Consider the following 23,996-nt stretch of genomic DNA (forward strand, 5'->3'; position numbering starts at 1 on the left):
CTTCCCTATTGCAGACTTTCTTTTCCCAGGCTGAGATAACCCTGTTAATGTCTGGGAATTATTTCCAGAGCCAGGCTATATACAACTGTTTTCAAATGCTAAGCAGTGCTCCTTGTCAAGATTACAATTATCTTAATTGTGTCAATTGGTGGTGCGTTTAATGTCTAATTACATTTAAACGAAAAATACTGAAGGATTGTTCATTTTTGTCCAGGCCCCCTTAAAAGTCAATGTTAAAATAACTTCATATAATTGTTTTCTTGCTGAAAAATGGTCCCATATCAAAGATAGATCTGAGTTTGTCATACCCCATAGTTTTCCTCTCTGAGATGTCTAAAAAGTCAGTCGTTGTATATAAAACAGGCGATGCAAAACACCATTAACTCGATGGGCATTTGGTCATTTCTGCTCACCTTTTTTCCTGTTGAAGGCGCGGTTCATAGTGGAAAATGTGCGTCTCCGAGGTGCCTCCGGAGTGTCTGCCTATATTCCACCTGGAAAAGCAGCAGGGAGAAAATGAGTTAAATATGGCTTTGACCTCAGGCCTTCACTAAAAAGACCGAAAGTCTGAACACATACAGTCTGAAGTGTTTTGCGGAAAAAATAGTGAGGCAATGTTTAGCTTGTCAGAATATGTTCCCATTTAACTCCAAAACCATTTACATTACGGCTGTTTACCACTGGACAACATCACACTAATCATCTGTGAAGAATGTATTTCAAATATGGTGATATGTCTTAGAATGGGGATATAGGCAAGTCATATGTTTTGCACTGTAAAATGTAACATTATTTTTAGGGCCGGGACTTTAACGCGTTAATTAAGATGAATTAATTACACAAAAATTAACGCATTTTAATCGCACTTATTTTTGCACCGCGGAACATTTCTCACTGGATGAGTTTCAGGGGTACCGATTATACTGGAGCACCAACTAACGTTTATGACTTCAGACAACAACAAACCACAGTGAACAATTGTCAAACATGAACGAAGAAGCTGATGAGACCGCTTTGGTTGGCCCCGTGGATGGGACATTTTGTTTTAAAAAACGGACGGATGGAAGCGTCAATAAGAGCACGGTTGTTTGCAAATTATGCAAAAAGGAATTCGCATATCACCGCAGCACATCAAGCCTCAAGTATCACCTCAATGCAAAACATATAGCAGCTAGCGTGGAAGCTAGCGTGGACGTTAGCCCGACTCGGAGTGCAAGGACCCACACCCAATTCGCGTTGATCAAACAGTGGCCTATGCAACAGAGAGATTTTATTTTTCATCAGGATATTGGAAGAATAGGAGGGATTGAGGTCGATCACTGGCACTTTTTTATTTTATTTTAAATGGTACACTTTATGTTGAACTATTTATTACGTTGTTGGTGCAACTGGCACTTTATGTTGAACTGTTTATTGTTTTGGCCAAGGTTATGGAGAGAGTTGGACTGAAATGTATTAGATTTATTTTTAAATCAACAAAGTCTGTTATGGCCTCTGAAGCAACAGAGAGATGTTTTCTAATAGTCAGGGTTTCCAATGTTCTGAATGTACTTGAAAGTATTGTGTTTTACTTAAAAAACAAAGTGTTATAGTTTACAGAAGGTCTACCTACCTATAGGCTACCTGAATCTCTGAAATGTACTATATTCCTAAATATGCTATTACTACACTTTATGGCAAAAATTGCACTTTTCTGTTGGTCTTTGTTAAGTACCACCTTGAAAAAAATAAACAATGTTTTGTTGCTTAAGCTTATGTATTCAGTCATTATTCAATGGTCTACTAAAATCCATGTGAAAAAACTTGCTTCTCACTGTTCTCAGGTCAAACATTTATATGTGATTAAAAATGCGATTAATTTCGATTAATTTTTTTAATCGAGTCCCGGCCCTAATTATTTTATTATTATTTCATCAGCAGTAGGGTATATCTTTCCGTCAATGTGATGTTTCACCTTAAGGGTAACCTTTATAAGCAACATTGGCATTTATTACACTATTATTCTACCTGTACTTACAGAGTACAGATAAAGTAAAAGATGAATGTGGGCTGTGTTCATGTTCAGTTTTACTTCTTTATGTAAAATGAACTGTATTCATAGCAGTGTTTTTGCCTTTAAACATAAACGGGTACATTACATCAATAATTTATACACGGCATCTATTGCACGTCTGTCCGTCCTGGGAGAGGGATCCCTCCTCTGTTGCTCTCCCTGAGGTTTCTCCCATTTTCCCCTTTAAACTGTGGGTTTTCTCTGGAAGTTTTTCCTTGTACGATGTGAGGGTCTAAGGACAGAGGGTGTCGTATTGTCATACTGATATTCTGTACAAACTGTGAAGTCCACTGAGACAAATGTAACATTTGTGATATTGGGCTATACAAATAAACATTGATTGATTGATTGATTGATACTGCATTACCAAAAAATAAGCCATTTCTTTAATAAATATAAAACTTCTGCCTCAACAGCTTCTCCAAAATGAGACACTTTCACGCATATTCCCAATGAGAGTTCAGCAAGTTAGAGGACTGCAAGGACCAAGTGTCTAGTGAACAAGGCTGCTGTCAGCGGGCTCCACAATCAACATCCTTTACTCTGTTACCGTGCACGAATATGCAAAGATTACCGCATACCAGATATTTCAATCTTTGCCTTTGCAAATGAATTAACTTGCCCCATGATGCCAATTTTGAAAATGAATTGAATTCTTCCATCTTTGGCATTTTCCATTTATCAAGGGAAGCCTGAGAGATTACAAGATTTTTGTAAATTGAATGACAAATCCTGCCTTGGAAACAACTGACAACGTGCATCCCAAGATAAACGGCTCCACATTTTGAAACAAGATATGATTTATGAAAACGGTGGTAGCTTATATTCTAGAAAATACATTACATTTAGAAATAAGATAACAGAGTCCATATTTCTGCCTTACACTCAAATTAAACCAGGATCATACTAACCTTCAACATGTTTTTAAACTTGAAGGGAAGTCATTTTAAAAAGTTCAAAGTTTTAGATTAATTGTATTAAAACTTGTGTGAATCCCCCAGTCAGAGCTGGTTGATGTGGTCAGGGAAAGGGAAGTTTGGGGCTCTCTGCTGGAACTGCTACCTACGTGACCCGACCACGGATGAGCGGGAGAAGATTGATGCATGGATGGACAACTTCGGAAAAACAAACCAATAGGCTAAAAAGGCATCGTCCAGAGGGATTTAAACGAGGGTTGGGTCCGGAGTTAGGGGTAGTATAAACCATTGGTAGGCTTCCAACCATAGGCTTAATAATCACCAATTATACTTGGGTTTGCTCAGGCGTGTTTTCTAAAAGCACAGGGGGCAGTTGTTTCACCACTCCCTACATCCCAATTTAAAGCAAATGGACCAATTGGAACTGAGCTCGACCTACTTTGACCCTGTCAACTCCCTCAGGCACAAACAAAATTGAAATAAATCCGGATGCAGAAGTTAAGACATAAATGAATGTTTAAAGGGGTTTATTTGAGCAGTCGGAAGTGCCAAAGCAGAAGGCCCACTTGCCAGTACATTGTCTACCCTCCATCAGGGGCGGACTGGGACAAAAAATTAGCCCGGGAAACTCGACCGGCCGGCCGGCCCAACTCGGTACCGCTGTCAACAGGCGGGGGGGGGGGGGTGCTAGTGAAACACTCCCGGTATTCCCAATGGCCAGTCCGCCCCTGCCCTCCATATAAACAACAACAGTAAGCTGGTCGGCTCTCCATCTTGCATCAGAAAAAACATTTTTTGTGTAATGTATTGGGCCCATTGGAACATTTAATTGTATGGAATGAGACTACATTTCTAATGATTTATTGTGTATCCTTCCTCTCAACAAACGCTAAGGGATTATATTCTTCGTAGTGCCTTTTGTGATGCTCAACTGCAATTATGAGAGTGCAATTTAAAAAATGAGCTATTTTTTAACGGCAATTTTCCATCAGCAGTCGTTGGGGCTGAAAAATAAGCGATAAAAACTAAAGTATGTGGAAACAAATCGATCACTGTAAAATGGGAGGTAATGGGTCATTAGCTTCGACTGAATAGCAGCAAAGTGCCACTGAAAAATTATGGAGCTATGCTATCAAGCGAATAAACTAACTGTATATCTGTTAGGAGAGGATGGTGACAATCCATCCTTTAAAAATAGAGACTTTGGTGACACTGCTCCAATTATTTCAGATTTTGCATTGAACAGCCTTTTCAAACTTCTTAAAAGGGGAAGGAAAAACATCTTAGCTGCATACTGTACATAATAACACACAAAATAAATGATACAACATATGATTGAGGAACATAGTTTGCAGATACAATGTATGTGGTTTCTCACAGTAAGGGGGTATTTTAATGCAACAGAGGCCCTGCAAAGGGCTGGAGAAAAAGTTAAATGGAACAAGCTTCAGGGTGGAGACTGGGACATTCCTCAGTCTGCCAAAACAGAATATCTCTGCTGCTCAAAAAGACAACTTGTGGTTCTTATTTACAGGTTTAACATGCTGCTGACATTGCATGGGCCGATGAACAAGGACACTGCTATTGTTTACATTTCACCAAAGCTATCGAGGGTGGAATTCTGCACATCTGAGCACCAAACTACTATTCTGTATCTGGACTGACAAATTAAGACCTTGGCAGTGGTGGCCTTAGTATTTTAGAGAACCAGCTTTTTGGATTTAAGTGCACTGCTGCGTTCCACTTCAGAGCAAAAATAGCTATCATTGGCTGAAAATGTAGAATCGTATTAAGAAAATACAGCTTTTCAGCAACGGGTTCTGGTGGCATAATGATTAATCTTTTTTATTAAAACCTGGGCAAAAATACCAAAAGAAAGTTTTTTGTGGCAGGAAGTATGGAGGGGATTTAGACTGCCTCACTTCATTCCCATGAGGAACATAAAAAAAATATGTTTAACCAAGTGCAGCACTTTAGAGGTGTGGTACACCTTGAATGTAGCTTAAATAAGCCTTTAAATACATTCCCACAGGGGCTGCGTTCCAGAATATAAAAAATAAATGGCATAAGGCATGTTTGACAGCTTGCATTCAACAAGTTAAACTGGTGGCAACTAACAAAGGATTGGAAATTGATCAGGCTTTTATTTCCAATACGGAATTACAAAAAATACTTCCTTTATTGGCCCCAATCCTGATCCTGTGGATTGGCTTACAACGTCCCTTAAAGTCACCATTAAGAGCTTATCGTTCTTAAAGTTAAAGCTGGTCTAGCCACGGACACAGCCTGGCTACCTTCCTGTTTGTGTGTGACACACTGTGGTGTAATGCATTGCCTCACCTGACACCTGACTCTGATGTCACTCATTTGATTGGCAGCCGCTCTCTCATGCAAAGCCCAACCAAAAGTCTGCCCCCTGGCCAGGAAGAACACAGCGCCACCCAAGGCCCTGACCAAGCTAAGTCTCCAGACCGCAGACCATTTAAGGAACAGGAAGTGCCTTCCACTCTTTCCAATGACCTTTATCAAGTGATTGGCAATTGTGTGTGATAAGATAATTTTGCAAGTCAAAAAAATACAAATGTGTCATAAAACTGTGAAGTAACACTTTTTTTTTGTGTGAAACCACTCAATGAACTACATCTCCTGTCTCGCACCACACACCAAGACGGCCGTCACGATAAGCACTGTTTGGCCTGTTTTAATAGCTTCCTGTTTGGTGAATCAACAGCACCCCCTTCGGAGGGCTGTCGACCCCGGCACACACATACAGGCACACAAACACACACCCAGACTTAACACTGAGCTGCAAACTTCCTCAGTCTCCTTGCGATGTTTGCCAGCTGCAGTGGGAGCACCAGGTTAAGTCTGCTCAGCTCTTCACTAGAAAATATTGTATATAGAAGCACACGTAAAAATGGGTTTAAAGTCTGTCAACAGTCCATACCTGGCTCTCCACATGAGTAATTTTAAGATTTATGCCACGATTGAATGCTACTTAAAATCACAGAATGGGATAACACAGGAAGCAGAACAGAGTCAGGCAAAAAAAGAAGACAAAAAAACTCAAAAAAGCTTAGAAAATAACTTTAACACGCATTATTTAGGTATGAAAACAACTAAAGATATATATAATATTTGTTCTGAACTGTGTTTCTGAACTTTTGTTTTCAAAATAATGGAAAATATGTGCCAAAACTTCACTCACTTTCAATATTATCCTCTTAAATGCAAAGCGAAATCCATGTCTAACAGTTTACCTTCAGTGACTCAAACATTAGGAATTTAGCTTGGGAAATACTTTTTCTGGTAATGAACGCGACCTACAATGACCCTGTTGAGTCAACTCCCCGAAGCCTAAACAACAAGTTTAGTTTCAATCTGAATACACAAGTTCTAAATAATCAAAGTTTAAAAAGACTCATTTTAAAAATGAATGAACGGAAAAAGAAAAAAGCTAAAAGTTAACGTCCCATTTCTAAACGCCTCTTAGCCACTCACTAATCTGACCCATATGCAGTAAAAGGCAGTGGGCTTTCACCATGGAATAGAAGCAGAGCATTCACTGTGGTCCCAACATAAAGCCTCAGAGAAAGAAGAAAATAGACAAAGATCCTTTGTTTTCTTCACTTCGCTTTCACTAAGGCTCTGGAATCTTGCTGGCTAAGCATTTGACATTGCCATCTGTTTATGAATTTAGTCCCAGTCAGAATTCCTCAGTTGACACGACCGTAGTGTCTAATCCAAAAGCCAGGCTCTCTCTCTCATAAGCCTTAAACTTCTGCAGATCAAATACAGCACCATGACATGGTTTATCTCCCCGCTCCCCTTTACAGGAAGGAGACAGACAAGATCGATGGAGAAAAACGTGCAAACAACAACAGAGCTGAGATAAAAAGCTACTTACTTGCCGTCAAACCGGAGAGGAATAGTGAGGAGGAAGTTCCAGCGGATCTTAATAGTTTTCAGCTGTGGGCCAGATGGTGCTACACTGAGCACTGCAGCAAGGAGAGATGATGGGCTTTGCAAACTCAACAAGATGTTTTTGCCTCGACACATGATACTTGACTTCAAACCCCAACTTCCTCCGCCCACAGTCAGTCCATAAGGATTCTTTTTTGGAGTTGTGCAAAATAAAAAAGAGACCCCTTTGGACAGGAAGAGTTGCACCGAGACGCAACGAGGCAGAGCCGGGAGGTTAACGTCTGACCCTTTAGCTACAGAGTGTGATTCATCATCACACTATGCACGCCGGCTACGACCTTAGGTCAGCACCTTGGCATCTATCAAAACAGCGTTACGGCCAAAACATTATGAAGTAGAAGTCACGAAACCTCCCCAACATGAGAGTGAATGACAACCTAATAACACCCTTTCCTCTCCCACTGCACTCGAAACACATTCAAGGATCAAAAGGCTGCAGCCCGGCCACCTGTATTGGTGTTATACAACTTTCAAATGTGACGCTAGATTGCCGTTTTATCACAAGAGTCTGGGAAGCCTCAAAGTAAAAATAACCCACACTGATGGAGCTAAAAAAACAGCTAAAAGTGAAGTCCAATTACTTTGCTCATGGAGGGCACAATGAAGAGCTTTTTTATGCAAATGTTGTGTCCTTTGGGTCCAATTATTATGCCTGACACTGCATCCTCACAGGCTCTTAGGTGTGTCAATTGAATTGATTAATTTAAATGGCAATTTTAATTGAAATAAAGGTCACTATTATCGTCGAAAGAGGTAACACAATAGTGATGGAGCCCATGGCCCTCTCATGGATGTATTGCAATATTTATTCATTTGTGGAAAAAGTTCAAATATGATACACTAATAGCCTGCTGTTGGCAAGGAATAACGCATTCATTGTAATGATGTTCCAAATATGTAATGAGGTCTAAAAGATAATAAAGTACATTAAACATACAATGGTCGTGGTTTTAGTATTTATAACAAGGTAAAACTGTTGGACAGTGGACACTGATCTATTAGATAGTCTAAAGTTGCGTTGACATGATATGCAAAAGGATTATGTGCTGGCAACAACCAATCAGAGGAGAGAAACTTGGCTGAGTGCCGACTCAACTGTGAACCTACAACAGTATACACATTATTACGTATTATGTTATCTTTTTATACTATGTTTAATGCACCTACAGTAAGTGGCTTTTGTGAAAGGTTACTGATGTTTAAAGTATTTAATTGCAACAGTAATAAACGAGTTTGTGAGAAGTCTTAGATAATTACTGTGTAATTAAAAAAGGGTTTGTACTATAATAAGCTTTTGATGTTGTTGTATTTTGTAAATTGCTGTTTTTTTATGAATGCAATTGAATACAGAAAGTTTTCACTGACGCAACTCCACTTTCACTCTCTAAATATTTCACTCTTGTAAATGTTTCTTCCCATTTCTCAGGGCATAACATTTGCAGTATTAAAAACTGGTTTTCTGTGGCGACATTCCCAGGAAAATGTTAACACCAAAAAAAACTTTAGCTATGCAAACAATTCTGAAAATTCCATACTCGTCTATCAACCAAAACATTTGAGACTAGTAAACAAGAAGCACAATTACATTGTTTTCAATCAACAATCATTTCTAAATCATTTTCCACTTATTTATTTATTAATTTCCATTTGTATTCTTTTCTTTCGTGTTTGTTTCCTTTGTAATGGCTTTGTATATAGAGTTGGATGAAAATGGAAACAAATATATAATGACAAAAGTGTGATTATGTTTTTGAAATAAAACTGAAATGAATACTAAGTTAAAAAAGGATATAATAATTTATAAATCTAGACTGAATGCTTGCCACTGTAAGGAGGGGCAATTTTTGAAGGGTTTAAAACAATCTTTTAAAGATTGTAATAGAGAGGCGCAGTCCCTCCCCTTCCGGGGACCTCCATGGGACCTTATTTCGGAAAAAGTATGTATTGAAGTCAATGGGGAGAGAAAGATTATCTCTCGATCCCGTTTGAATTGTGCCACAAATTACACATATGATGTTTGTCAATCTTAAAAAATAATTTCCATGTCAAAAAAGTCACAGTTTGTCGTAAAACTGTTGAAATATAAGACTATGAAAAATATGCAACTAGAAAGACTACAAATCTCAGAATCCCGGTCCAGCATGCTGGCTCTTACGGAACCGACTAACTACCCTTGTGTGTATGTACAGCTCTCAACATGCCCAGACTTGTAGTGATTTTCACCACGTGCCAACGTGACTGCCGTCTTGGTGTGTGGTGCTAGACAGGAGATGTAGTTCATTGAGCGGTTTCACACAAAAAAAAGTGTTACTTCACAGTTTTACAACACATTTTTATTTTTTTGACTTGCAAAATTATCTTGTCACACACAATTGCCAATCACTTCATAAAAGTTATTGGAAAGAGTGGAAGGCACTTCCTGTTCCTTAAATGGTCTGCGGTCTGGAGACTTAGCTTGGTCAGGGCATTGGGTGGCGTTGTGTTTTTCCTGGCCAGGGGGCAGAACTTTGGTTGGGCTTTGCATGAGAGAGCATTTAGAGCAGGGAGGGTCTCTGGATTTTTTGGGCTGTTCTGTTCACGCTTTATTTTTCTACGTTGTTTTTTTTGCACTGCCCTGTATCATTTCATGTTTTGCATCTTGTATTAACAACTGCGGTGGGATAAGGGAAGTGGCTGGCCAAGACAATTTCCGGGAAAGTGGGGCCGCGGACAGAACTGGGGGGTAGAAAAAAGGAAAAAATGTGCTCCATATACAGATGAAGTGGAGAAATTGTACAAGGGAACACAGGGATTTTAGCCTTGGCAGACCATTTACCTGCGCACACAAACCTATTTAACACTTGACAGGAAAGGGCTAACCCTAAAAGCAAATAGCGCCTCTTTAAGTAAAATATATCTTATTGATATTTATTGGCATTGTTTTATATTGAGGTAATCAACTGAAAGTAATAAGTATAAATAAGTTTATACTTGTATATTGTGATCCTTAGATAAGGTTACTGATTTCACATGTAACTAGTAGTTGTAACAGAATACATTATTAGTATACATTATCAGTATCTCTCCAAACGGTGACAATACAGCAAAGTTTGGTTGGATGAACCACAGTGCACTTCAAGTATGAGACAATGGTTTACCGACCCTTCCTGACACGTTTCTTATTCGTTCATCATCTGAATTTGATGCGGTCTTATGAGTGCAAACAATAGAAACAAGTTCAAGATTGCAGCTAAAGTAGCATGACAGACACAACAACTGCAACGCATATAGGTCAACTGTTGAAAACAATTTCAATGAGTCATCTTTCCAGACTTTGTTTGGTAACTAGGCAACGGCATCATATTTTTTCATTGTTTATGGTAAGCAAAATATACAAGGAAAAAAAGTCAGCTTTAAAGGTCCCCTATTATACTGTTTTTCATCAATATATTATAGTTCTCAGATATATACAAAACATGTCTCTGAAGTGTTTGGCAGAAATACCAAACAGATCATTGTAGCATCCCATAATCCCCTCTGTTTCAGCCCATATTTTTTCCTGAAACTTTCAGTATATCTTTACACAGAGGGGACACATGTTTATGTATAAAAGACATGACAAAGTGGATTTTGCATGATAGGTCCCCTTTAATAGTGTTATAGTGAACAATAGGATAAATAACTACACAGAAATAAAATATAAATCTTTATCTTCTTTCCGCACCCATGTTTACTGTCCTTATAGTTTACACGTTTACACAACTTCAGAAGAATCCAATTATTTCACTCCTGGCTTGGATGTTTGTGTGGGGAGGGGGTGGAGAAGCAGGAATGTGCATCTCAATGAGAAGCGTCTCAGTGCATTTTCATTGAGATTTGCAGCCTCCACATGATTTGTGTTCCATCTAAGCAGTAATGCACAGTAGCGGTGGTACAGACTGTGTATTTCCAGTTGGCATGGCGATAGTGAACATCCCTGCACCACTCACTGCACCAATAGTTATTGTGACTGTAGCGTAAAAGCTATAATTCCTATCCAACACTATTGCTTTGAACACACTTAACTACATTACCACAGGCAAACGTTGTTATAAAAGGATTTACCGGTTCTTGAATCAAAGCCTCAAGTAGCAGGAATGAAATGGGTTTACATTTCTGGTTATACTGCGTAATAAAAAAGGTAATTATTTGAACTCTAGATTTTGAGACCGGACTTTAGAAGCACTGTTTTGTCCTTTTATCATTGTCAATGTAGTCTGTTCATCTTTGTAACAAGACCGAGTAGGAAGAACAAGCACAGTCATCCCTGCAAGTGGTCTCACAAAGCTTGTTATCAAATCATTCCCTGAAACTCAGATTTTTTAAACTTCAATCATAAAAGGCAGGATTTGTTCAACTGCCAATCACGTGCAACATAAACACAGAAAAGTGTATTGAAAATATGATCTAACTATATGGTCTGTGAAGTAGGGATGCATACCGGTATCCGGTATTACCGAAATACCGGTTACTGGTGGCTACGGTATACCGTAACGAAATCAGATCCGGTTTCGATACTTACAAATAAATAAATAAATGTAAAAAAATATATATATTATTTTAAAAGTGAGTCCGTGGTCCGTGAGGTGTTATAAAATAGATTGCATAATCGTTTTTCTTCATATTTTATGTATTTTTCATTGTTTGTTCAATACTAGAAAGGTAAGTCCCACAAATGAACTGTGATGGGATTTGTTTTCTCTCACCAGTGAAGGAAAATGTTGATTTTAAAGATGAGATTTGTTTGTTTGTGCAATGCCGAGATCTCATGACCATTATTCTATTATTTATTTGTTCTCTAGTCGAATCTTGGGTTTAACATTAATTATAACGGTGCTATAACGGTCTGTTCCCATTGACAAGATGTGCTATTCACGCGGCACACCTGATGGCGGGTGTTATAAAAGATATTCCATAATCGGTTTTCTTCATATTTTTAATGTATTTTTCATTGTTTGTTCATTACTAAAAGGTCCAAGAAGTCCCACAATTTAATGTAATATCACATTTGACTATATCGTAAAGCGCTTCATGGGAGTAATTGTGGGATGATACATTTTCAAAGTATCACGATATGTATCGGTTGAGTATCGGTATCGTTCAGTGGTATCGGTATCGGTATCGTAAAAAAGTCAACGATATGCATCCCTACTGTGAAGCTGTATATAATAATGGTTGACATGCTTATGTTCAGTAGACGTAATGTTTAATATGGACACCTTTTTAATTGAGCGTGCATGCCAATACTTGCTAATAAGCACTGAGCAAAAAGCACAACCAAGGCTGATTGGAGTGTCATTAGTTTTGAAAGTAATTCATGCATTTAAATGTTGATCTTATGATGACGCTTAAAGAGAAAATCTATGCATCCATCCTTTACCAAATCTAAAATCAAACCATTCAATATTTGTCGAGCCCCATAACTAAACATCTAAATTATTAAAAGGCTGATTTAGCTTGCATGATGCTAGCAGGTTGCTCAAAAATAGCAAAAATGTTCATGTCAGGGAAGCGTTTAAATGAGTACTAATAAACAATATTACTCAATTCTTGATCTCAATCCAATATGCAGGACTAAATTGGTTGCCTCAACCAAATATTGGAAGTATTGACTTAATTATATTTGTTCATAACCCATGTATGCATTCCAATTATTATACTGCCATACCATTTATAAAGCCATACAAATGATTGAGTATTTCCCAACGGATGTTAAAAAATGCCTGGATATCGTTCTGTCTCCTGTTGTATTTAAAAATATGCAACCAGGAATCTTTTCTTGCTATTCTTAACCACCATCCTCTGCACAGCCGAAGAAAGTTCACATTGAACGAGCCGCCTAGAGAGCAGACAGCCTAATGACAGTTCATCGTAATTTCGCGCTAAAGATTGCGACAGATATATGAGCCAGAAGGTCAAAGGCGCAAAGTCATGACTAAGTAGTGCGTCCCAATTGTATGCACATGGCATGCAGCATACCCACTTTTTTTAAGGAGAGCTGCAGTACGTACTCAAAGTAGAAAAAGGCCATTTGGAACATAATACCTAGAGAAGTGCAAAGGGGAAACCACCAAAGCTAAAGTTGTTCTCAGGAAGTGTAGTGCCTCAAGCAGCCGTTAGACTGCTTCAAGAATTTTGTTGAAGTGATTGGGAAAAGTCTTTAGACATTAAACATTTTCTACAGGAAGACATGAGGCTCTAATTTGCTACTTCAACAATCAGAATATTCTAAAAAGCTAGATCTTAAATATTTAGAGGCCCAGAAGCTTTTCATGTATAGGGTATTATATTATATAACAGATAGTACAGCTGCCAAACAGATGAGATTTGTATGGGCTATATCATGTTCTGCAGTGGTTCTCAAACTTTTTTCAATGATGTACCCCCTTTGAAAATAATTCCGCCAAGTACCCCCTGATCAGCGCAAAACAATTTGTTAGGGAACAAATGCCTATATAAAGAGGTACAGTACAGCACTGCACCATCAGTGTCTGATTTATTAAAACAACAACATTGTAACTGAGAAACACTTAAATGCTACATTTCAAATGTATACAATCCATCACTAAATTCATGGAAAACCAATTTTAACATCATGCAATAACACTAATGGCGCATTTCCACCGCAGCGGGTAGCTCCGTTTAAGCGTCCTTAATCGTCCTCAAGCGGTCAGGCCAGTTTTTGGGGGCCTTTCCATATAGCGTAGCACCGGCTAGCGGGTACTTTTTCCGGCCCCATAAAATCGTGGTTCTATCAGGCCAGGGCTGAACTAGTGACGTCAACACTCTCGACTGCTGATTGGTCAGAGAGAATCGTCACAAGATCGCGCGCGAGATCATCCCTAACGTCGCATACAGTATATATCTATAAGCAAGCTTGCAGCATTTTTATACACAGCATTTTTGTAAACGGAGGAGCTACAACATCCTCCATTGTTGTGTGTGTTTTGTGAGTTGTGTCGCATTGAAGATGACGCCACTGCTGTTTTACTCAGAGTCGCTCCGCCCAAAAAGCCAGCCAAAAAGCCGATCGCCCCGCCTACACTGCGTTGCTGCCCCAGGTCCTAAACTGTAATGGAAATGCGCCACGGTCTCGGACGGCCAGCGAGGCAGCCCGAGGCCTGAGCAAGGATGCTTAGGGGTGCTTAAACGGGGCTACCCCGTTGCAGTGGACATGTGCCACAAGACGACATTAGTTGCATTGAACTGATCTATATATTCTGGAACTAGCTAAACTAGTTATACATATATTTATTCTTTACTGTCGGGTCAATTATTACAGGTTCAGCGAGCTGCACGAGACTGACGGGCTGTCAGGAGAGAGGAAAAGAGAGAACCCTGTTTATTTATCCCATTTTATTATCCAGAATTACTGTAAACTTTTGAATAAAGTAGTTAATCTACTATAAGTAGTTTGTTTAAATGCATAATTATGTTTTTTTCTCTCACGTACCCCTAGGGGTGCGTGTACCCCCATTTGAGAACCACTGATGTACTGTAATGGCGGAAAAATTAAGTGCCATACTAGTATACTCAGCTCATGTTTACAAGTAAAACATCATGTCACCTGGAGAGCAATCTATAGAATGTTCTCATTGTAAAAAAGCAGTGAGTTGTTGGTAGGCAAAGTGCATTGACTCTCATTTAAAATAGAAACACGTCACACAGATCAATTTGCCTCCAAACTGTAGAACATGAAAACTCAATAGGTCATGAACTGCCCTTTTTTAGCTGAATCTACACTAGGAAGCTAATTAAAAGAGACAAGCTAAGCAATATTATGAGACACCGGGTGTTCGTGTTGTCACTGCAGAGAAACACACTCGCTCTAGACAGCCCAAAAGGTCATATAATATCTGTCATGTTGTACTATTGGTATAAACTTCAGTTTTTCATCAACAGGGATCCTGAAAACGCCAACTTATTCCACAGTGACAGAAGGAGTAGAAGGACCCAACAGCAGCATTAGTGAAAGCTGAAGAATAGCTAGTTATTTGGTTATGACCTGATCTGGTTGCTTTAACCAGCTCAAGAGCGGTGAAAACTGAAATAAATAAACAATTTCTTTAAGTTAACAATTAAAAAAATAGTCTATTTTTCCTTATTTTAGACTATTTTAATCTTTTTCACTTTGTAATCGTTTCTTTTGTGTGTATTTAGCCTCTTTTAGCATCTTATTGCACTTTTTTAGAGTGCAACTCAACGTTTTAGTTCTCTAACCCCTTTTCCTTCAGACGTTGATGTAGACGCTTCTACAACTATGTATTACATACATTTAGGGAGGTGGGTAATATTCCAAGAGAAAAACTAAAATATTCTGATACAACGAAATAATAGATTTGCAAGAAATCAATCTGAATTTATCTTAGATTAAAGTTACAAGAGAAAAACCTCTTTAAAATGTGTTTCTTTTGAAAGGCACCACAATATTGACTCAGGTTGGATCAACCTCATCACTAAACAGCAGTAAACAGAATGCCACATGCACACACTCGTTGAGTGTGAAACAGGGCGATATCCTTCATTTGTCCATGGCGTTGTAGTTTCAGATCACCTCATCCAAATCAGAGTGTTGTTTACATGTGATAAGACCCAATCACTGCAATGGCTAAATCTGATTGCAAAATACTATTTGGTTGGGTTATCCACGGTGGTTTTCAAATGGCAGCATTTGTAGCATGATGAGGTTGATCAAAACAGAGCTAAAAGAGTATTTTACTTTTATTTATCAGGTGGTCAGAAACAAGACTCTCTCTGAAAAGCATTTGCATACCTTTTCCATAGAATGATACAAATGCAATCCCTGTTGTGATAATAACATATTCTAATATATAGAGTATTAGACATCTGTACACAAAAATATATTGCAAGTACATCAAGACAAACAGTCTTTTTCTAACTGTAAAGTATCAAAAGCCTTCGGAATAACTTCAACAGGTTTCTCTTGGCATTTTTTTTAGTAATGTGCAAGGAGGTATACTAATGTGTTTCACAGAAAAATGCTATGCAGTATTTTTCTTTGAGTTTTGACACTCTTTGTGTGACCAAATGTTAAATTAAGAAGAGTTTATTAGTAGTTGCTCATCTTAAATTATAGTTAGTTTAAATGCTTGCTTTGTCACACACACACACACACACACACACACACACACACACACACACACACACACACACACACACACACACACACACACACACACACACACACACACACACACACACACACACACACACACACACACACACACACACACACACACACACACACACACACACACACACACACACACTCTTAGTGCTTTTAGCAAAGATAGTTTCATGTTGTAGTCTGGCAAATTCACAGGATTAACATTATTTAGCTACAAAAGCTACTGAACAATTTCGCAGAAAACAGAAGTCTTTCAGAGGACATCATTGAGGGTGATCAGCTTAAATTGGAGGGCTGAATGTGAGAGACACACATTTTGTATTAGGTATTTGCAAACAAGTCAGGGAGGAACAGATTATTTTGTATTTCAATAAAATCCTGTGTGGATGTATAAGAGTTATCCCTCAGTAAATCAAAGATACACAAGCTTCAGCTATGGTGTGAAAAGCAAAACTGTACTTTGGACATTTATATAATAACGCTTTATCAATACAGCTTCACTATAAGTGCCAATAGTTCGACAGTATAGTGAGTTCTCTACTCTGACGAGAGGCGCTTTCACACCGAGTACTTTTCCCAGGAAGAGTTCCCGGAACTCTTTAGCTCCTGGAACTATCTAGTAGATTGCATTCACACCGGAATAAGTCCCTGAGGGAGGATTACGCAAATGAAGCCGCTGACGTCACTTCTTCTTCTTCTGCTTTGGGTTTACTGGCAGGCCGCAAACAACTTCACGGCGTATACTGCCACCCAAAAATCGCCCCTCGAAGTCCCGGGTAATTCGCCAGAAGCGCCGACACCTCCTCATCTCCACCGCTCCCACGTTTTATTTTGTGCTGCCATAAGTTAGTCTCTCTCCGTTAGTGCGCTGGGCTAATGCTAATAATGCTAATGTGAGCAAATAAAATGGCGGCTTCACAAAACCTTTCGGAGTTTTACGGGGCGTGGTTTGCAATTCGCCCAGCCAATCAGAAATTGGAACCTTTTCCTCCCCAGAAAAGTACCACCTCCCTAGCAGGGACGGCAAAGGGGTGAAAAGGTTTGCATGAAGTAGGTTCTAGTTCCAGACCAAATATGGATTGTATGCTAACAAACGTTTCACTTATGAACTACCGATCCCTTTGAGTTAATTGTTGTAATATTCTAAAAACCAACAGAGGACAGCAATTGATTTCATCTGTCCATATAACATGTTATGATTACACTATGTCGGAGTTAAAAAAATTTTACGTTTTTCTCAAAGATCCTCTTCTTAAGCACATTACGTTTTGAACGGTGGAAGTTCAAAGATGCTTCATCCCTCCAGGTTTTGGGGAAATTAGACCAGTGTTGAGTTAGATTCTACTCAAAAGCAAAGTTAGAAAGATGGACAACCACAGCCAAGGTCCAAATGTATTCTTTCAGTGTTGACTACATGCATACATACAGGTACTGTCATGGTTTCGGATGTATGTTTTCCACCTTTGTTTTGAAATGTTTTCCTCCTTGTGTCTTGTCTGATCCTACTCCCTGTGTTTGCCTTCCTTTTATTAGTTTCCCTCCTTTGTCTGATTGCGCCTCATTGTGTTCACCTGTTGCCCTTGTGTTTCTGCCTCCCCTGCCAGCTGTGTCTTGTCCTGTGATTACCCTTCTGTGTATTTAGTCCTGTCTTCCCCTGTGCTCCATGTCTGTTCGTCATTTCATGTCCCTGTCACCCATGCTTGTCCGTGTCTCCTTCCTGTTCCCGTATGTAAGTTTGTTCCTGTCTGTCGTGCTCCCCGGTTTTGTTTCTGTTAATTAGTTTCTTGTTTTTTCATGCCTTCGGCTTTTTATAATAAAGCTTGCTTTTTGTTAACATACATTTTTTTAACTGCACTTGGGTCCTATTTTCCCCAAACCTGACAGTACGAACAGATCAGTATGGACCCAGCAGTTTTTTCATTTAGCCAAGAGCTTTATGAGCTTAAATACAATCTGGAGTGGATTTTCAATGACTGGAGGAGGGCCTCATCCAGAGAGACCAAAGAGGCTGCCCTTAACAAGGCACGCAGGGAGGTTGACAGCAGGCCCTGGCTTAGGGGCTTGTTGCCTGAGAAGCTAAGCATTTTTACTAGCAGCCCTGAATGCCAGCCTCAAGCCTCAAACCCCTTCTTGGGATCCCGCCTTGCCTTAGGAGGTCCACGGAGCCTCCAAAAAGGTCTCTAGGAGAGGCAAGGCCAGGATTCCAGCCGTGGCCCCAGCGGCCATGGTTCCAGCCCCAGTTCTGGCCCCAGCAGCCATGGTTCCAGCCCCAGTTCTGGCCCCAGCAGCCATGGTTCCAGCCTCAGTCCTGGCCCCAGCAGCCATGGTTCCAGCCTCAGTCCTGGCCCCAGCAGCCATGGTTCCGGCTCCAGTGCCGGCCCCAGCAGCCATGGTCCCTGCTCCAGAACCGGCCCATACAGCCATGGTTCCGGCCCCAGTTCCAGCCATGGTTCCGGCTCAAGTACCGGGCCCAGCAGCCATGGTCCCGACTCCGGCTCCTCGTTACCTGTTGGCTCTCCGGCCGACGCCAGCTCTCCGAGTCCTGTCGGCAAACCGGCCGACGCCAGCTCCCCGTGTCCTGTCGGCGTACCGACCGTCTCAAGTCACCTCTCCAGTTCCCTCTCAAGTCTCCTATCGAGTCCCCTCTCAAGTCCCCTCTCGAGTTCCTTCTCGAGTCCCCTCTCGAGTTCCTTCTTGAGTCCCCTCTCGAGTCACCTCTTGAATCCCCTCTCGAGTCCCCTCTCGAGTCTCCTCTCAAGTTCCTTCTCAGGTCCACCCTCGAGTCTCTTCTCGAGTCCCCTCTCAAGTCTCCTCTCGAGTCTCTTCTCGAGTCCCCTCTCAAGTCTCCTCTCGAGTCCCCTCTCAAGTCTCCTCTCGAGTCCCCTCTCAAGTTCCTTCTCAGGTCCCCTCTCGAGTCCCCTCTCAATTAACCTCTCGAGTCTCCTCTCGAGTTCCCTCTCGAGTTCCCTCTCGAGTTCCCTCTCAAGCCTCCTTTCAAGTCTCCTCTCGAGTGTCCTCTCGAGTCTCCTCTCAAGTCACCTCTCGAGTTCCCTCTCAAGTCTCCTTTCGAGTCACCTCTCGAGTTTCCTCTCGAGTTGCATCTCAAGTCCCCTCTCCAATCCCTACTCAAGTCCCTCCTCAAGTGCCATTGGAGGTTCCGCTGGGGGTCCTGCCAAACTCCATGTCCTGTCCTGTTGGGGGTCCCGCCGACTACTCTTCTGCCGGGGGTCCTGCCAACCCTAGGTCCTGTGCCGTTGGAGGCCCCGCCGACTACTCTCCTGCAGGGGGTCCTGCCAACCCTGTGTCCTGTCCCGTTGGGGGCCCCACCGACTACACTCCTGCTGGGGGTCCTGCCAACCCTGTGTCCTGTGCCGTTGGAGGTCCCGCCGACTACTCTTCTGCCGGGGGTCCTGCCAACCCTATGTCCTGTGCCGTTGGAGGCCCCGCCGACTACTGTCCTGCCAACCCTATGTCCTGTGCTGTTGGAAGTGCAGCCGACACCTCTTTTGTTGGGGTCCTGCCAACCCCATGTCCTGTTCCGTTTGGGGTTCCGTTGGGAGTCCTGCCAACTCCGTACCCTGACCTGTTGGGGGTCCCGCCGACACCTGTCCCGACGGGGTCTCGACAACACCTGTTTCGTTGAGGGTCCAGCCGACACCTGCTCCACCGGGTTTCCTGCCAACACCATGTCCTGTCCTGTTTGGGGTCCCATCGACACCAGCCCTTGCTCCGTCTTGGGTCCCACTAACACCAGCCCATGTTCCGTCCAGGGTCCCATCTACGCCTGTCCCGCCAGGGGTTCCACCAGCTCCTACCCGTCCTTGTGCCAGGCCCCCTGAGTTCCCCAGCCGTGGCCTTCTCCCTCGAGCCCGGTCCCCTGAGTGCCGCGGTCTTCGCCCTCGAGCCCGGCCTCCTGACTCTTCCAGCCGCTGCCTTCGCCCTCAAGCCTGGCCTCCTGAGTTCCCCAGCCGTGGTCTTCGCCCTCGAGCCCTCCCCCCTGACTCCTCGAACTCTGCCTTGCCCCGGGCCGTCCACCCGAGACCCCCTCCATGGACTCTGCCTTGCCCCCGGGCCGTCTGCCCGAGACGCCTTCCTCGAACTCTGCCTTGCCCCCGTGCCGTCCGCCCGAGATCCCCTCCATGGATTATGCTTTTCCCCGGGATGTCCGTCCGAGTCCCTCCTCCGGACCCCCTCTATCCACCCTTCTCGAGGTTTTGGACTTTTTAGGGTTTTTTGGGACGTCTGGAATCCGTCCCTTGAGGGGGGGGGTTCTGTCATGGTTTCGGATGTATGTTTTCCACCTTTGTTTTGAAATGTTTTCCTCCTTGTGTCTTGTCTGATCCTACTCCCTTTGTTTGCCTTCCTTTTATTAGTTTCCCTCCTTTGTCTTATTGTGCCTCATTGTGTTCCCCTGTTGCCCTTGTGTTTCTGCCTCCCCTGCCAGCTGTGTCTTGTCCTGTGATTACCCATCTGTGTATTTAGTCGTTAGTCCCTGTGCTCCATGTCTGTTCGTCATTTCATGTCCCTGTCACCCATGCTTGTCCGTGTCTCCTGCCTGTTCCCGTATGTAAGTTTGTTCCTGTCTGTCGTGCACCCCGGTTTTGTTTCTGTTAATTAGTTTCTTGTTTTTTTCATGCCTTTGGCTTTTTATAATAAAGCTCGCTTTTTGTTAACAAACCTTTTTTTGTATTTTTTAACTGCACTTGGGTCCTATTTTCCCCAAACCTGACAGGCACAGATTTAAATATATCCTTAGGGTAACATATGTTTCCTCTAAGTCTAGGCTAAACTGGAAGTGAGTACTATATTGAGACTCTGTATATGAAATGTAATGAGTCATGTAATGTGTGGTTCTGTTCCACAGTAAATAATCTGAAGCTAAAACAATGTCATCGTCACAATGGAGTGGTGCAGGAATGAGTCTTAAAACCCCAAAATGAGAAAGCATTTTACCACTTCCAGTTCTCTTGTGGATGCCTAACATATGAGTCCGCCTTAGTGGAGTTGACGTGAAGTCATGCAACTTTTTGTTCATAGCATTAGCTATTTATTTCTTGCAAGTCAAATTATGTTTCAAAAATCATAAAAGTATTGTTAATATGTGGTAGATATTCTGTTGACCATCACATCAGGGTTCTTACACCTTTTCCAAAGTCAAATTCAAGCAATTTTCAAGGTGCATTTTCCAGCTTTTCAAGCATCTTACAGATGTTGTAAATTACATATTTATATACACATACTCAAATGATTATTTCCCTACCTCACATTAAATCAGATGTTCTTTATGCTATAAACAACCAAATGTGTGTTTCGTGATAGTCTTCTACACAAGGATGAACAAATAAAGAAAATAAAACTTAAGTTTAATATTTCAAAATTAGTGATCTGTACGTAGACTGGGCCTCCCATATTACCTGGCTGAGCCAATATAAAACAATCAGCCAAATAACCTTTCAATACATTATTGATTACTATTTTTGAGGTACTTTTAGGTTGGCAGTAAACATAAGTCAGAGGTAAATGGTGTACTTCTACTCCACTACATGTATTGAATACCTTTAGTTACTTCACAGATGTGGAAGATTGATGTGAAATCTAATCAAGTGTTAAATCAGACTTTAGTTCCACCTGGAGTAAATCCACAAGCTACCCTGCAGTATACAAATTCATTCAAACCAGCTGCACCTTCACCAGCTTTGAGAACACTTTCATGATCAATCATTATAAAACATATCATATATATTATTCTGAAATGGACCAATCTGCACAATGACTACTTTTACTGTCACTACTTTAACTATATTTTGATGAGAATACTTTTCTACTTTTACTTGAGGAACATTTTGAATGCAGAACTTTTACTGTGACAGAGTATTCCTAAACTCTGGTACTTCTACTTTTACTAAGTACAAGATCTGAGTACTTCTACTTTCACTACAAGATCTGAGTACTTGTACTTTTACTGAAGTACACTATCGGAGTACTTATTCCACCTCTGGTAGTGAATTGTAGCCACAAAATCACGCAGAGCTGCATAAAAATAGACTCACAATGGTAACAAGTGGAAAATAATATTTACAAATGTGTACAATGATTTGTAGGTAATTTCGACTACTCAAGACACCTAACAAATACATATTCAAAGGAAGACTATGTTCATTCTACAATTACATGGGATTAAAGCAAAATGTAGTTTTACTTGTATAATACTTCAATTTTATATAAAAGACAGTTTGCTTTCATCTGTTTTCAAATAAACAAAGTATTGGCTTTCAGAATATTAAACTTGTTTCAGCAAATTCAGATGATAAATACAACTTTGAAGCTTGTGACGGCATAATTACAAGCAGAGAACGGACTAATGTAACATCACAGCAAGCATAACAACAGCCGGTGTTCCTTGTGAGTGTTTCCCCGGTACACAAACGCAAAAATACACACACTCGCGAGCTTCCCCCAGACCAGTAATACAAACGAAAATGTGTCTTCGGGTCAATGTGACAGATTTCGATAGAGCAAATCACATTTGGTTTAGGCACGAAACATACTACCAGTAGAAATACATTGCTTTCAAAATTGCTCTGTGTCGAATCAATAGATTATATTTCGTGACTATAACACGAAATGCTGTGAGACTGGGTTGAATTACAAGTGAGTGCTTCATCCTCTGAACACCACAGAATGGCGACTGTAACGCACATAACATATGTACGCTCCTCTGAAATGATTGTCCCCTGCAATTATTATTATCCCTCAATTGAGTTAGCTATTCAGCTCGCTAACGTTAGCTTAAATAAACGTAACATGCAACGTTAGCCTAATCTAAAATGCTCTACTACGGCGTACCTTTCATGTGGCTCATCAGCGCAGACTCTCGCATCGTTATTTTTGAAAACTTTGCAGGAGGCTACTCGTGGGCTTGACCCTCGTCTTAGCCATGGCTTGTATTTGTCTTCTGCTAGCCAACGCTTGTTGAAACTGCAACCTCCTGGAATACTGTCATCTATCACTCTCATCAGAATGCCCAGGTCACACGTAACACAAACACTTGCAGGTCGCGCGCATAGCGCGGGAAGGCCTGAGCGAAGCTGTTTTATGTAAAAGCGAAGCAATTATTTTATTTTAATCTAAAAAGCGAACTATTCAGTCAGACAGGAATTTATTGTAAAAGTAAAGCATTTAGATTTTCAAGCACTTTATCTCAATTTCAAGCACCATTCCCAAAATTCAAGCACTTTCCCAACCTTGAAAACACCACGTCAAATTTCAAGCATTTTCAAGGATTTCAAGCACCCGTACGAACCCTGTCACATGTACATTTATCCCAAAATATCTTCCTTTTTGTAAAATTCCAAAATCCAATGGAAAAATCCCATTGCTTTTTGTAAAGGGACCAGTTGTGACGCTAACCTTCATGTCGTCCTCCACAATGAAATCATGCAAAAGTCATGCTGAGTGCTTTTTCGTGTTCCATTTCTTTAAGCTGTTCGGAAGTTGATGTACCAGTTCCTAACAAACAAGTATTTGGAAAATGTTTTCTGGTGTATATTCAGTTTGCATATTTGGGTTAGGACTGATTGTTTATATTTCTTGGGAAAGTTCCTTGTGACTCAATCATTGCAGAGGTGATAATTATGTTCGGTAACTAACCTTTCTTTGGAATTTGATCTTTGCACTTGAAACAAAGGAAGTTGTTTGTTTGCTTTCGGATTAACCTAGTTTTGACGAAATGTTTACAGGGGGTGAAGTTAACCTTCAGTTTAAGTTGAACATCACCAACAACAACTTGGTATATTATTCCTGTTAGGCAGGTCTAGGACACAATGTGCACAATTGCACACCCTTGTAAAAAATGTATGCACAAACCAGATGTTTC

General features: G+C 40.9%; 1 protein-coding gene across 7 annotated transcripts in view; it reads right to left on the minus strand.

Annotated features, from left to right (window-relative positions):
* gulp1a (GULP PTB domain containing engulfment adaptor 1a) overlaps positions 1-23,996 on the minus strand; it is a 138,244-nt gene that overhangs the window by 36,998 nt on the left and 77,250 nt on the right. For 5 of the 7 annotated variants that reach the window (XM_079666527.1, XM_079666524.1, XM_079666523.1 and 2 more), the window contains one exon: positions 414-494. In XM_079666527.1, the coding sequence (XP_079522653.1) occupies positions 414-441 (28 nt within the window). In that variant the 5' untranslated portion in view covers positions 442-494. Of the gene's footprint in view, positions 1-413; positions 495-6,877; positions 7,061-23,996 lie in introns of those variants that run through there. The other 2 variants (XM_079666526.1, XM_079666525.1) reach the window with 2 other exon arrangements.

The sequence above is a fragment of the Notothenia rossii genome (genome assembly GCF_949606895.1).
Source record: "Notothenia rossii genome assembly, chromosome: 2".
NCBI classification, from domain to species: Eukaryota; Metazoa; Chordata; class Actinopteri; order Perciformes; family Nototheniidae; genus Notothenia; species Notothenia rossii.